The sequence below is a fragment of the Scyliorhinus torazame genome, chromosome 6 (assembly GCF_047496885.1).
Source record: "Scyliorhinus torazame isolate Kashiwa2021f chromosome 6, sScyTor2.1, whole genome shotgun sequence".
Classification (NCBI taxonomy): Eukaryota; Metazoa; Chordata; class Chondrichthyes; order Carcharhiniformes; family Scyliorhinidae; genus Scyliorhinus; species Scyliorhinus torazame.
This window is the reverse complement of record NC_092712.1, coordinates 293,863,895-293,878,393: the sequence shown is the minus strand read 5'-3', so window position 1 is coordinate 293,878,393 and position 14,499 is coordinate 293,863,895. Positions and strand designations below refer to the sequence as shown.

Below are 14,499 nucleotides of genomic sequence, written 5' to 3'. Positions count from 1 at the left end.
ACCTCCAGGAAAGACCCACTCATAGTCATATGAGCCCAAGAACTACCTTGAACTGTAAAAGGCTCTACAGGACGAGGTTGAATTGATCTGTGCATTATTTCACTCCAGGCCCCCCCAACTCAGCTCAATCCCCAATTGATTTGATTTGATTTATTATTGTCACATGTATTAGGAGACAATGAAAAATACTGTTTCTTGCATGCTATACAAACAGTGCATACCGTACATAGGGAAGGAAGGGGAGACTGCAGAATATAATGTTACAGTTACAGCAAGGTGTAGAGAAAAGATCAACTTAGTACCTCCCAATTCTGCTTTTATCTGCCAGGAGCGCCAAATCCAACCTCCACCCTGGTGCGCCCCTCCCGTTTCGAATCCCAAGTCCACATAATGCGGCGCATGGTCTGAAATTACTATCCCTGCATATTCCGCCCTCACGATGCCCAACAGCACCGCCTACCCCACCACTAAAAAATCAATACGGACCCAATTTACATGGGAGAAGGAGTACTCCCTCTCTCCGGTATGTCTGAACCTCCACGGAACCCCCCCATCTGGTCCATAAGTACTCCCAGTTCCTTTGCCATCCGCAGCCTGACCATTGACTTGAGGCCAGATCTATCCACCCTAGAGTCTAACACACAATTAAAATTGCGCCCCTATAATCAACTGATGGGAATCCAATTCCTGTTGAGACCGGCTTCTTAACAAAGTCCGCATTGTCCCAATTGGGCGCATACACATTCACCAACACCACTGATGCCCCCGCCCAGGACCCCATTCAACATAACCGCCTCCTCAATCCCCTCCTAAACCCAACCAAAAAACCGAACGTGTCACCAGCCTCCTCCTCCCCTCCAACCTACCCCCCCAACACCTCACCCTGGCCACCCACCGCGCGGCCCCCATCCCCACTCTGCTTCCATTTACTAGCATTCCCAGCTAGCATGATGACTCTTCCCTGGAATTCCAGATAAAGAACCCCACCCTAACCATCCACACTACCCTAACCTCACTCTGCTTCCGATGCCTTACTTCGACCTAATGCTCTGTACCATCCCCTCATCGACCCAATCCGATACAAAACCACCATGTGCAAAAATACAACCAAACACACACATATTACCTACACACATAACTCCACAAAACCCATACCAAAACCCAACATGTGCAAATAAAACAACAACATGTCAATTACAAAATTAACATGTACATAACAAGTCATGAAACATACAAAAATTCCAAACATTAGCCCTTCCCCAACCATGTTCCTTGACAGACAGTCATCCGCGTCCAGCGGCTTTGAAAAGTAATGTTTCCTGCCCTTAAAAGTCACCCAAAGTTTGGCCGGGTACAACACCCCAAAGTGAACCTTGCTCCAAACCTTGTCTTGGCCTTGTTAAACCCAGCCCACCGTTTGGCCAAGTCGGAACCAGTGTCCTGATAGATCTGGATCCGATTCCTCTTCCAGCTACAGTCTCGAGTTGCTTTGGCACACCTCAGAATCTTCTCCTTGTTCTGGAACTTGTGCACAAGCACAATCTCTGCCTGTGGCGACTCCCCAGCTCGTGGCCTCTGTCTTAGTGACCAATGGGCATGATCCGCCTCCGGAACCTTCTGGAAGACCCCTGCCTCGACCAACTTCCGGAACATCCTCGAAACTTAGCCTGTGGCACTCATTCCCTCCACACCCTCCGGCAGAACTACGATTGGCAAATTCTGCCACCTGGACCAATTATCCTGGTCGTACACCCTTGCCCACAGCACCTTGTCGGTCTCATTCAGCATCGCCATCTCTGTCTCCAGTGACACGATCCTGTCACTATGATCTGACTCCGCCCACTCTTGGAGCGTCACACCTTGCAACTTCAGGCGCTTCTCCACCTGATCCAAAGTCCCGCAAATCATAGCTACTGCTCCCTCAATCACACTGGACCAGACTCCCTGCATATGTTTTCACTATTAACCAAAATCCCCCTTGATAAAGTCCATCAACTGAGCCACAGGCAATGTGGCAGACGATGCCCCTTCCCTCCGCCAATTTCTTTCACTGGTTCTGCATCACGCGTGTCCTCTAACTCCAGAACTAGGGTTCTCAATGACTTTTGCTGGGTGTGATACCCCGCCGACATTCCACTCTGGGGACGGAACCACCACCCTCCACTCACTTCTCACTTTTTCCACAAGAATCACCCATTAACTGGGTGGAATGGGCCAAATCCAACACCACCAAGTGGGAGCCACCTTGTGTGCGACCGATCAGCTCATGGCCACCGCCGGATGTCATGAGTTAGTATGTTGAAGGCATTATATGATTGTAAGTTTTTGTAAGCAGTCTAACTATTAAAATTGTTCCACAACGATGACATTATTTTCCCTGGGGTAGCTGCCATCTTTCAGAAGCAACAGCAGGTGGGGAGGGTGTGTAGAAATGCATTGGGTATATTATTGACAGAAGTGTGATAAAACACTTGATAATGTCAAGAATTCTTTGTAGCTTTTTATTTTAACTTATAAGAGAGTGAAGTGTAGGCCTCAAGACAGCAAATGAGAAATGAAACTAACCTCATTAGTAGTAGCATGATTGGGCAAAATGGTATTGGCAAACAGTTTGAAACTTCCTATGGTTGAGTAGTGCACTCGACTGATGGTGTCATGAATGATGAATATAGTCTCTGTCTCTACAGTGAAGCCAATCAGCAATTAAATACTTGTGAATACAGTACAGTTAAACACTGGGGAGCCATTTTGAAAGTAAATGTTGGTTGTTTTTTATTGCTCCTTTGTAGCAAACTTGATCATCGTTCTGTTTGACTCTGCTTTAACAGGAAACATTGAAGGATTGTTTAGGTCAGACTTTGGATGAGAAAAATCATTTGCAAAACCACCTGATAAAACTAGAACAAAAAGCGCTGAATGCTTCCAGTTCCTCAAGCCAACAAGTCGAAGGTGAGTTCCAATGAATGGGCCTTTTATGAATTCAGTACATTAGCATGCTTTCGTTGTGCAGACTTTGTGAAATGATGTGCATTTTGAAAGAGAAAGCTTGTTTTACGATTTTAAAAACTCACCAGTTTGCAAACTGTGCAGTGCTTAAACCTCAACCCTGCAGCACCAAATAGGTTGGGAAAATAATTCATCCGGTGCGACAAATATCTTAACACCAAGCTTCTGGGGATTAGGTGACAATTTCTTCCGTTGGCACCTTCAGGTGACCTTATTGGAGGTTCTACATCTACCAGAAGAACCATTTGTAATAGTTTAACTTTCCCGATCAAGGGCTGGTTCCAGGGTCAATTGATAACACTCTTGTTTCTGAGTCAATAGGCCTTGGGTTCAAGTGCCACTGCAGGACTTTGCCTAATCCAGTGCTGTACCCTGCTCCAGATGTGGCATTAAACCATGCTGTGTAATATTTAGCTATGTAATATTCAAAATGAATTACTTGTCTGTAAAGCTCCTTGGAACTGACTTTATTGAAAGCGTCATATGAATACAGGTTCATTCCACAGCAGCAACTGTTCAGCTAATGTATTTCTAGAATTAAAAACAAGAAAATGTTGGACAAACTCAGCAGACCAGGCAGTACCTGTGGAGGGAGGGAGAGTTAAAGTTTCTGGTCGTTGACCTTTCATCATGTATTCCTAAGTTCTCTTGTGGCATAGGCTTACTTTTGCAAAGATTGATTTCTTTTTTGTATATCTAGAGCTGCAGAGCCAGAACCAGAAGCTGCAGTGTGAGATTGACAATCTGAAGCACCAAGTCCAGTGTTACCCCAAAATCCAAGAACTGACTGATATGCTCCAGGAAAGCCACAGGTATGTGCAATTAGACCAGGGCATCGGTCCTCAAACCCACACATTTTGAATCATATCACTGTACCAAAAAATAAGTGAATCGTACTATCTTTTTGTAGAAATTTTCAACAAGTGAGTAGCAGGTTGCACCCTTTGTAACCAGTGAGAATGGGTGGGCATTGCCCTAAACCCCTGGGAAAATTGCACAGGAGGATGACTCTTTTTTTTTTTTTTTGCAACACCATCCCCCACATTAATCTTCCCAACCATTTCTTTTTTAAAAAAGTTATTTTATTACAAACATGTATCAAAACAGATAACAGCGAATAAACCCCCTGGGAAGCACTTTCCAAAAATCAACTAGACAGTCTGTACAGATTTCCCCCCTTTTTCACCCCCGCGACAAACAGCCCCTCAAACACGGTCACAAACATCCCCCACCTTTCCTCAAACCCCCTGAAGAGCCCCTTAACTCATACTTTATCTTCTCTAATCGCAGGAAATCGTACAGGTCACCCAACCAATACGCTACCCCCGGTGGCGATGCCGACCGCCACTCCAGCAAAATTCGCCGCCGTGCAATCAGAGAGGTGAAGGCCAAGACATCAGGCTCCCTCCTCTCCATGAGCTCTGGCTTCTCTGAGACCCCAAATATCGCCACCAAAGGGTCCGGGTCCACTACCTCCTCCACTCTCCTGGCTAAGACTGCGAACACTCCCTCCCAGAAACTGACCAATTTTTCGCAACCCCAAAACCTGTGCGCATGATTCGCTGGCCCCCGCCCACACCTCTCACACTCATCTGCTACCCCCTGAAAGAACCCACTCATTCTCACCCGAGTCATATGCACCCTGTGCACCACCTTAAATTGTATCAGGCTCATCCTTGCACAAGAGGAGGTCCTGTTTACCCTTCGCAGTGCCTCACTCCAGACTCCCCAATTGATGATCTCTCCCAACCCCGCTTCCCATTTCTCCTTGATCTTCACCATCCATTCACCGCCCTGCTCCCCCAGCCACTTGTATACATTCCCAATTCTTCCCTCCCCTTCCACAACCGGAAGCAGCAGTCACTCCAGCAGGATGTATCCTGGGAACCTAGGGAACCCATAAGACCATAAGACATAGGAGCGGAAGTAAGGCCATTCGGCCCATCGGGTCCACTCCACCATTCAATCATGGCTGATTTCAACTCCATTTACCCGCTCTCTCTCCATAGCCCTTAATTCCTCGAGAAATCAAGAATTTATCAACTTCTGTCTTAAAGACACTCAACGTCCCGGCCTCCACCGCCCTCTGTGGCAATGAATTCCACAGACCCACCACTCTCTGGCTGAAGAAATTTCTCCTCATCTCTGTTCTAAAGTGACTCCCTTTTATTCTAAGGCTGTGCCCCCGGGTCCTGGTCTCCCCTGCTAATGGAAGCAACTTCCCTACGTCCACCCTATCTAAGCCATTCATTATCTTGTAAGTTTCTATTAGATCTCCCCTCAACCTCCTAAACTCCAATGAATATAATCCCAGGATCCTCAGACGTTCATCGTATGTTAGGCCTACCATTCCTGGGATCATCCGTGTGAATCTCCGCTGGACCCGCTCCAGTGCCAGTATGTCCTTCCTGAGGTGTGGGGCCCAAAATTGCTCACAGTATTCTAAATGGGGCCTAACTAATGCTTTATAAAGCTTCAGAAGTACATCCCTGCTTTTATATTCCAAGCCTCTTGAGATAAATGACAACATTGCATTTGCTTTCTTAATTACGGACTCAACCTGCAAGTTTACCTTTAGAGAATCCTGGACTAGGACTCCCAAGTCCCTTTGCACTTCAGCATTATGAATTTTGTCACCGTTTAGAAAATAGTCCATGCCTCTATTCTTTTTTCCAAAGTGCAAGACCTCGCACTTGCCCACGTTGAATTTCATCAGCCATTTCTTGGACCACTCTCCTAAACTGTCTAAATCTTTCTGCAGCCTCCCCACCTCCTCAATACTACCTGCCCCTCCACCTATCTTTGTATCATCGGCAAACTTAGCCAGAATGCCCCCAGTCCCGTCATCTAGATCGTTAATATATAAAGAGAACAGCTGTGGCCCCAACACTGAACCCTGCGGGACACCACTCGTCACCGGTTGCCATTCCGAAAAAGAACCTTTTATCCCAACTCTCTGCCTTCTGCCTGACAGCCAATCATCAATCCATGTTAGTACCTTGCCTCGAATACCATGGGCCCTTATTTTACTCAGCAGTCTCCCGTGAGGCACCTTATCAAAGGCCTTTTGGAAGTCAAGATAGATAACATCCATTGGCTCTCCTTGGTCTAACCTATTTGTTATCTCTTCAAAGAACTCTAACAGATTTGTCAGGCACGACCTCCCCTTACTAAATCCATGCTGACTTGTCCTAATCTGACCCTGCACTTCCAAGAATTTAGAAATCTCATCCTTAACAATGGATTCTAGAATCTTGCCAACAACCGAGGTTAGGCTAATTGGCCTATAATTTTCCATCTTTTTCCTTGTTCCCTTCTTGAACAGGGGGGTTACAACAGCGATTTTCCAATCCTCTGGGACTTTCCCTGACTCCAGTGACTTTTGAAAGATCATAACTAACGCCTCCACTATTTCTTCAGCTATCTCCTTTAGAACTCTAGGATGTAGTCCATCTGGGCCCGGAGATTTATCAATTTTTAGACCTCTTTGTTTCTCTAGCACTTTCTCCTTTGTGATGGCTACCATATTCAACTCTGCCCCCTGACTCTCCGGAATTGTTGGGATATTACTCATGTCTTCTACTGTGAAGACTGACACAAAGTACTTATTTAGCTCCTCAGCTATTTCCTTGTCTCCCATCACAAAATTACCAGCGTCATTTTGGAGCGGCCCAATGTCAACTTTTGCCTCCCGTTTGTTTTTAATGTATTTAAAGAAACTTTTACTATCATTCCTAATGTTACTGGCTAGCCTACCTTCATATTTGATCCACTCTCTCCTTATTTCTCTCTTTGTTATCCTCTGTTTGTTTTTGTAGCCTTCCCAATCTTCTGACTTCCCACTACTCTTTGCCACATTATAGGCTTTCTCTTTTGCTTTGATGCATTCCCTAACTTCCTTTGTCAGCCATGGCTGCCTAATCCCCCCTCTAATAACCTTTCTTTTCTTTGGGATGAACCTCTGTACTGTGTCCTCAATTACTCCCAGAAACTCCTGCCATTGCTGTTCTACTGTCTTTCCCACTAGGCTCTGCTCCCAGTCGATTTTCGTCAGTTCCTCCCTCATGCCCCTGTAGTTACCTTTATTTAACTGTAACACCTTTACATCTGATTCTACCCTCTTTCTTTCAAATTGGAGATTGAATTCGACCATATTATGATCACTGCCTCCTAAGTGCTCCCTTACTTTAAGATCTTTAATCAAGTCTGGCTCATTACATAACACTAAGTCCAGAATGGCCTGGTCCCTCGTGGGCTCCATCACAAGCTGTTCCAAAAAGCCCTCCTGTAAACATTCAATGAATTCCCTTTCCTTGGGTCCACTGGCAGCATTATTTACCCAATCCACCTGCATATTGAAGTCCCCCATGATCACTGTGACCTTGCCTTTCTGACATGCACTTTCTATTTCGTGGTGCATTTTGTGCCCCCGGTCCTGACCACTGTTAGGAGGCCTGTACATAACTCCCATTATGGTTTTTTTGCCTTTGTGGTTCCTCAACTCTACCCACACAGACTCCACATCATCTGACCCTATGTCATTTAGTGCTATTGATTTAATTTCATTCCTAATTAACAAGGCAACCCCGCCCCCTCTGCCCACCTCCCTGTCTTTTCGATAGGTTGTGAATCCCTGGATGTTTAAATGCCAGTCCTGAACCCCCTGCAACCATGTCTCTGTGATGCCTACCACATACCACCTGCCAGTCACAATCTGGGCCACAAGCTCATCTACCTTGTTCCGTACACTGCGCGCATTTAAATATAGCACCTTTAATTCTCTATTGACTGTCCCTTTTTGTTTTCTTAGTGTGGTGGACCTTGGTTTACTGAGCCTTTCCATACACTGTGTCATATTTTGTGGGATGGGGACTATCGTAACCTCTCCTGAGTTTTGTCTTTTCGTGCTTTTTTGTATTCCTAAGCAGCTACGCTTCCCATTGATTACTTCACCTCTTGGTTCCCTGACTTTCCCTTCCCCCCCCAATCTTTAGTTTAAACCCCCTCCAGACCTTTTGCGCAAAGTCCCTAACCTGCAGATAACTGAACTCACTCCCCCTCGGCAGCTCTACACTCTCCCTTAGCTCCTCCAGACTGGCGAACCCTTTTTCCAAATACAGATCCCTCATCCTTGACCAGCCCCACTTCCCTCCACCTCCTGTATACACGATCCATCCCCCCGGGCTCAAACCCATGATTCTCGCACAGTGGCGTTAGTACCGACATCCCTTCCACCCTAAAATGCCGCCTCAGTTGATTCCATATCTCCACCGTGGACTGCACCACTGGGCTCCCTGAATACCTACTCGGAGCCATTGGCAATGCTGCAGTCACTCAAACTAGACCCCTTACAAGATTCCTCCTCCATCCTAACCCACTCTACCCCTTCTCCTTCCCACCACCTTGTCTACATTCGCCGCCCAATAATAATGAAGCAAGTTTGGCAACACCAACCCCCCTACTGCCTCTGTAGAAGGGCCCTCCCCATCCTCGACACCTTCCCCGCCCATACAAAGTCAGAAATGATCGTTTCCACTTTCCGAAAAAAGGCCTTTGGTATAAAGATCTGAAGAGCTTGAAAGATAAACAAGAACCTCGGCAGAATATCAATTTTCACCACTTGGACCCTCCCCGCCCGTGTATCCCACCTCTTAAGATCCTCCCTAGCCTCCTCCACGAGCTTTGTTAAGTTCCACTTATGGAGCCCCGTCCATTCCCTCGCTACCTGAATCCCCAAATACCAAACCTATCTTCCCTACCATTGCTATGCTCTTTAACCTCAGTGCATTATCCAGGTCTGTATTCCCCTGCAGGGACCATCCTCCCTCCCTTGTGACTTGGTCTGCAGAGGATGTAATCTGAGAGAAAGGTTAGCACTCCTTGTGGAATTGTTTTTATCTGCTTAATGACCATGCACCTCACCCCCATTTGCTATCTCCAGCCTAGGATATATTGGGCACGATCGCTCCGCTATGCTGCGCCCGAAAAGCAGCTCGCCGTGGCACAATGTGACCGATAGAGTCCGGAAGACCCCACTCCTGGAATCTGCCCAGCTCTCAAAGCCTCACGAGATCTAACATGATCTCGCGAGACATTGCGAGTGGGATCACCTTTTGACAAATCTGCATATTAGAGCGCGACAGCTAGTCTCACTCTAATGTGCAGTTTCCCGAGGAGTTGGGGTCTATCCACTTCGCCTCGAAGACCTGGGTGAGCGCTGTTCGATATTGGTCTCCACAAACGTGGACCAGACAGCACGACATTCGTGGGCATTCTCCAGGGGATCAGAGGCCCCCCAGGTGCATGCCCTTTGGGCTGGGTGGTATCCTGTCACTGACAGTGTCTCCCGGTCACCCTGACGGTGCCATCCTGGCACTGCCAAGGTGCCCAGGTGACACCTCTGGCTGACGGGCACTGCCAGGGTGGCACTGCCAAGTTGCCAAGCTAGCATTTTTGCACCCCAGCGGTCGGGCCAGGCATGCCCTGTGCGGGTGTTAAAGGGGATACGGAGGAGCGGGGACCCCCTCATAGTTAGTTGGGGCTCGAGTTCGGGGAGTTGGAGGTCACATCGGGGGCTCCAGAGATCGAGACGCCAATTACAAATGGCGCCCCGATCTCTCGCTATCGTGAGGGGTTCTGGCAAGTGGAGCTCCTCAGCGCAGAAAACAGGGCTCTCTCCGCTAAGACCCTCTATCTAACCCAAGTGACCTTTGATTGCGTTTTGTTTCTCGGCTGCTAGCGCCTGGAAACAAGCGGCTAAACGTGCTCGCTATGGGACATAGTTCCCATTTAGTTAAATCATGCGGACTATTTTTTCAGGAAATAATTTGTGGCAAAGCAAGATCTCGGGTGCGATTCAGCAGCCTCGCTCCCGACTTAGTGTTGGGATGTGTCCGTTGAATCTTGCGAGAGGCCTCTCGCGCGACTTGCAACGCTCAAAACGCCTCACCAGATTTAGCGGAGTCTCGCTCGCCTGCGCAATCTTGGCCTCGCCCTCACTGGGCTTAATCCAAATCTACATATTTAAATAAATGGTAAGGCCATTTAGTACTGGTTTCTACAAACGTGGACCAATCCTAGTGGTACCTGGGGAGGGGGGTCTCCCAAGCCAGAGATCCCTGGGGACAGGACAGGGTGGCACCCTGGCATTCCCTCTGGCACCAGGCACCTTGGCACTGGCACCCTGGCAGTGCCACTCTGGCACTACTAGGGTGTCCGGATGACTCTGCCAGGCTGAGGGGGACTGCTTGAGGCACTGCCAAGGTGCCTGAGTGCCAGGTTGGCACTGCCAGGGATCAGACCCAAGGTGGCCATACCAGATGGAGGGGTGGTGAGGGGGGTGTTCCCAGGGGCCTCCCCGTGGTTGGGAGGTTTGGGGGGACCGAGAGGGAGAAAGATGGGGCAGCCTTCCAAAATGGCGCCCCGATCTGCGAGGAGCCATTGGTGCCTGGCTCGCCAGCAGGAGATGGCTCAAATGCGCCCTCAGCTGAGAGAAACTCCCCAGCAAAGTGCTGTTGAATAGCGCTGCAGCCACCAAGAAACACCCTGCTAAACGGTCCGAATACTGGACACGGATTGTTTTCCATTGAATCGTGCCCCTAACCTGGTCCATGGGCATAGAGGGATTCCTCCGGCTTTATAATGTCACAAAACATTTCGACATTTTCAGCAAGGTACGTTGTTCCTCAACCCGGCCCAACCCCCTCAGGAAATGTGGGTCACTGAACTCTCAGAGGATGCTCATTAGTAGAATGAAGAAGCAGGCTTCCTTTGTGCATTTTGTAGTGTACAGTTGGATCTGGTCACCCAGCGGAGAAATATTTTACTATTATTTCCAGGCGAGAGCTACCTGCGCTGTGCTATAAGGACGGAGCTTCACAAAAACTGTTCACGGACAGATTTTCTGGTCCTGGCTACTGGAGGATTTAGTGGTGCGGTCGGAATCAGTGGACTTTTGGCTGGCTCACTGCAACCGCCATGGAGGGTCCGGAAAATCCTGCCAAATATTTTTAGGTGGATTGCATCAACATTTGCTAATAGGAACACAAATGGGAAGAAGAGTAGGCCGACAGCCCCTGGAGCCTGCTCCTCCATTCAGCAAGATCACAGATTGACTTCGACATCAGTTCCATTTTCCCTTGCTATCCATTTGTTTTATTCCAAATTATCATTGACACAGAGGCAAGAAAGTTACCAAGGCTGGCCTCCACCAGCAGAGATACACACATCTCGGTGGGAAATGTTAGTGGTCAGGCTTCTGGGGCACAATCTGGTGAGCACCACACTGCTGCTGATGTACATCAGGTGGAGGCAGGAACCCCAGGCGAGACAGTAGTTGGAGTTCTGCTGGACCCCAGGACCCAGCTGGGTCCCAGCCTGATGCTGAGCCTCTGGAAGTGGGTTACCCGGAGCTGATGGAGATGATAGGGAGCAGCCAAGACTTTCAGAGGGCGATGTCAGAGTCACTCCAGCAGAACCATAGCTGCTTGGAGGAGTCCCAGAGGCTACGGGCGCTGGCAATGAGTGGCACTGAGGCCAAGACTGCTAGGGTGGCGATCGCAGTGGAGAGCCTGGTGCACGACATCGGCACCATGAGTGAAGGTGTCCGAGGCATCGTGCAGTCGGTGACAGTCATGGCTGAGTGCTCACTTAACCGTGACTGCCAATTCCCTATTGGCGATAGCCTTTAGCCGCACGGCCAGAAGCCTCAGCAGTCGGTTGCCCCCGGAATGGGGTTGGGATCTAAGGGTTGGCGTGGTGATGCCGCAAGCGGTTGCCACCCTAGCACCTCACACCCAACCTCTCATGGCAGCCCACCCCGGCGGAGGGTCCCCCAGCTGAGCTTCTCTCCCGCCACCCCCCCCCCCCCCCCCCCCGCCCCCCCCCCCAGGATGGCTGCTCACATCCTCGGCTCCCTACTGAAGCCCTTCCACCAGGTTCACGTTCTTAAAAAGGAGCACTAATCGGCACCAGCATGAGCACTTGCTGGGGAGGCCGCTGAATGGCCAGCAGCCGGTGGATATGGGGTGGCTTTCGTTGAATGTATGGAAATGGGGTTCAGGTGGTGATAATTGGTTTCGCTCCATGCTATGGCGGGATCCCGATTCCGCCTATGGGAGCGGGCCGTTTGCATCGCAAACTGTTTGGCTCCCGGCGCGGATCTCGTTTTTGGCTTCTCCCGCTATTCACCGGCCTCATTACCCTTAAGCGAGAGGGCAGCAAGGCTGGAGAATCACGCCCCACATCTTTCGGATGAAGAAGTTAAACAAAGCCCCTGTCTGCCCCCTCAGGTGGACATAAATATCCCAAGACACCATTTCAAAGAGATCGGGATTTTATCCTCATGAGCTGGCCAATATTTATCCCTCAAAACCAACTACTAAAAGAGACAGATTATCTGGTCGTTGTCATCACCTTGATCACCTTGCTGTTTGTGGGGCCTTACTGTGCACAAATTAGCTGCCATACTTTCCTACACTACAACAGTGACTACTCTTCATTGGCTGAAAAGCAGTTTGGAACAGCCCAAGGTTGTGAAAGGTGCACATTCTTTCTTTCACACAAAACAGGCATATTATGATTTTTGAATATAGGAATCTGCAAAGCAGAAGGAAAACAGAAAATACTGCAACTAGTCGGCAGGTGAGACAGTCTTGTGGAGAGCGAACGAGGGTTCAGGTTTTAGGTCAATGACCTTTCATCAGAACTAGTAAAAAATAGAGATGCAACTGGCTTCATGCATGTACAGAGATAGGAAAGGCGGTAGGGGGGAAGAGGAGGAAAAAGCAAAAGGGAAGGTGTGATAGGGTAGAAGTGGTGTTCAGGATCATGAGGGGCCTGGGCAGAGTAGTTGGGGAGGAAATTGTAACCGTTGGAAGAAGGGTCAAGAACCGAAGGATTCTGATTTAAAGCAATTGACAAAAGAACGCGAGGAAACACAAAGGCAGGTGAGTGGGACAAGCTGAGTTGTCCTCGCAGAGAGCCAGCAGAGACACAACAGGCCAAAAGGTCTCTTTCTATGTTGCAACCATTCTATGATCCTCTGGAGGCAGGAGTGATTGGATTAGTGTGAATGATGGTGAGAGGCGTAATGGGACAATAAAAGAAATTAAAGATGGGTCTATAGGAGCTGAAATCAACAAAATCAGAATAAAGACCAATAAAAAATGTGAATAATGGTCATGATGTGCCATTCTCCACCCCACTGTCCTCAGTCTCCTACGCTGTTCTCACAAGGTGTGGTTTAGGAGCCAGAGATAAAGGGAAACTTGAGCAATATGAAGCAAACCAGGAAAGAGGAATGCAAAACATGTTAAGAAAACTTTAGAGCAGGACATGTTCGGATTAAAGGTTCAAATAAGCATGCTTTACACAAATGTATGGAGCATGAGGAATAAATAAAATTTCATGCAGGCGCAAGTTCAACTTAAGAGAGTACAGGATGGTAGCCGTTACTGGGACATATGGCCGCAAGATGGACGGGACTGGAAACTAAATATACGAGCTTATAACATCTAAAGCTCTAATATTGGGGTTCAAACTTTCATTTAGGTAGCAAAACGCAGACAAGTCAAAATTGTAGCAATGTCTTGAGTGTATTCAAGACATCTTTCTGCAACAACATGGCCGGGATTCTCCGAGCCCGTGCTGGGTTGGAGAATCGGCGGTGACGCGGGAAATTCCCACCACGCTCCAACGCCGAGTTGCCGGAGAATCGGCGCCCACGCGGTCGCCGCAGCGCCACTGAAACAGGCCCCCGAGGCGGTTCTCCGAGGGCGACCGGCCAAACTCCCGCCAAGTCTCGCCGGCGTTGTTCAAACCTGGTACCACCCGGCGGGGAGTTGGACCCGCTGCCGCGTTGATGTCCTGGTTGGGGGGGGGGGGGATCTGACTCCAAAGGGGGAACCTCCACTGGGGCCAGGCCCGCGATCGGGGGCTTCCGATTGGCAGATGCCCACGATCTGGAGGGGGCTTACCTCCTTCCGCATGGACCTGCTGTTGGGTCCCCGACATGTTGCTCTGAGCCGGCGCGGAGACTGTAACCACGCACAAGCACCGGCGCGGAGACTGCAACCACGCGCATGCGCCGGCATGGAGATGGCAACCATGCACAGGTGCCGGCGTGGAGACGGCAACCACGCGCATGCGCCAGCACGGAGATGGCAACCATGCACATATGCTGGCGCGGAGACGGCAACCACGCGCATGCGCCAGCACGGAGACGGCAACCATGCACATGTGCCGGCGTGGAGACGGCAACCACGCACAGGTGCCGGCGCAGAGCCGGCAACCACGCGCATACACCGGTGCGGAGACGGCAACCATGCGCGTGCGCCATTGCGGAGACGGCCGTCACATGCATGCACGGACCTGCGCCGGCCGTGCAGGGCCGCCTTTCGTAGCCGGAGCAGCGCGTAGTACTCCGGCAGCGTGCTAGCCCCATGAACACGAATTGCTGGGCCAGGAGGCCCATTGACACCGGCGTGCACCACC

At 49.5% G+C, this 14,499-nt stretch overlaps 1 protein-coding gene across 1 annotated transcript in view; it reads left to right on the top strand.

Moving 5' to 3' along the window:
* Positions 1–14,499, top strand: part of cep72 (centrosomal protein 72) — a 215,751-nt gene that overhangs the window by 179,544 nt on the left and 21,708 nt on the right. Inside the window, exons 13-14 of the mRNA XM_072509868.1 lie at positions 2,829–2,949; positions 3,707–3,818. Of these exons, the coding sequence (XP_072365969.1) occupies positions 2,829–2,949; positions 3,707–3,818 (233 nt within the window). The remainder of the gene's footprint in view (positions 1–2,828; positions 2,950–3,706; positions 3,819–14,499) is intronic.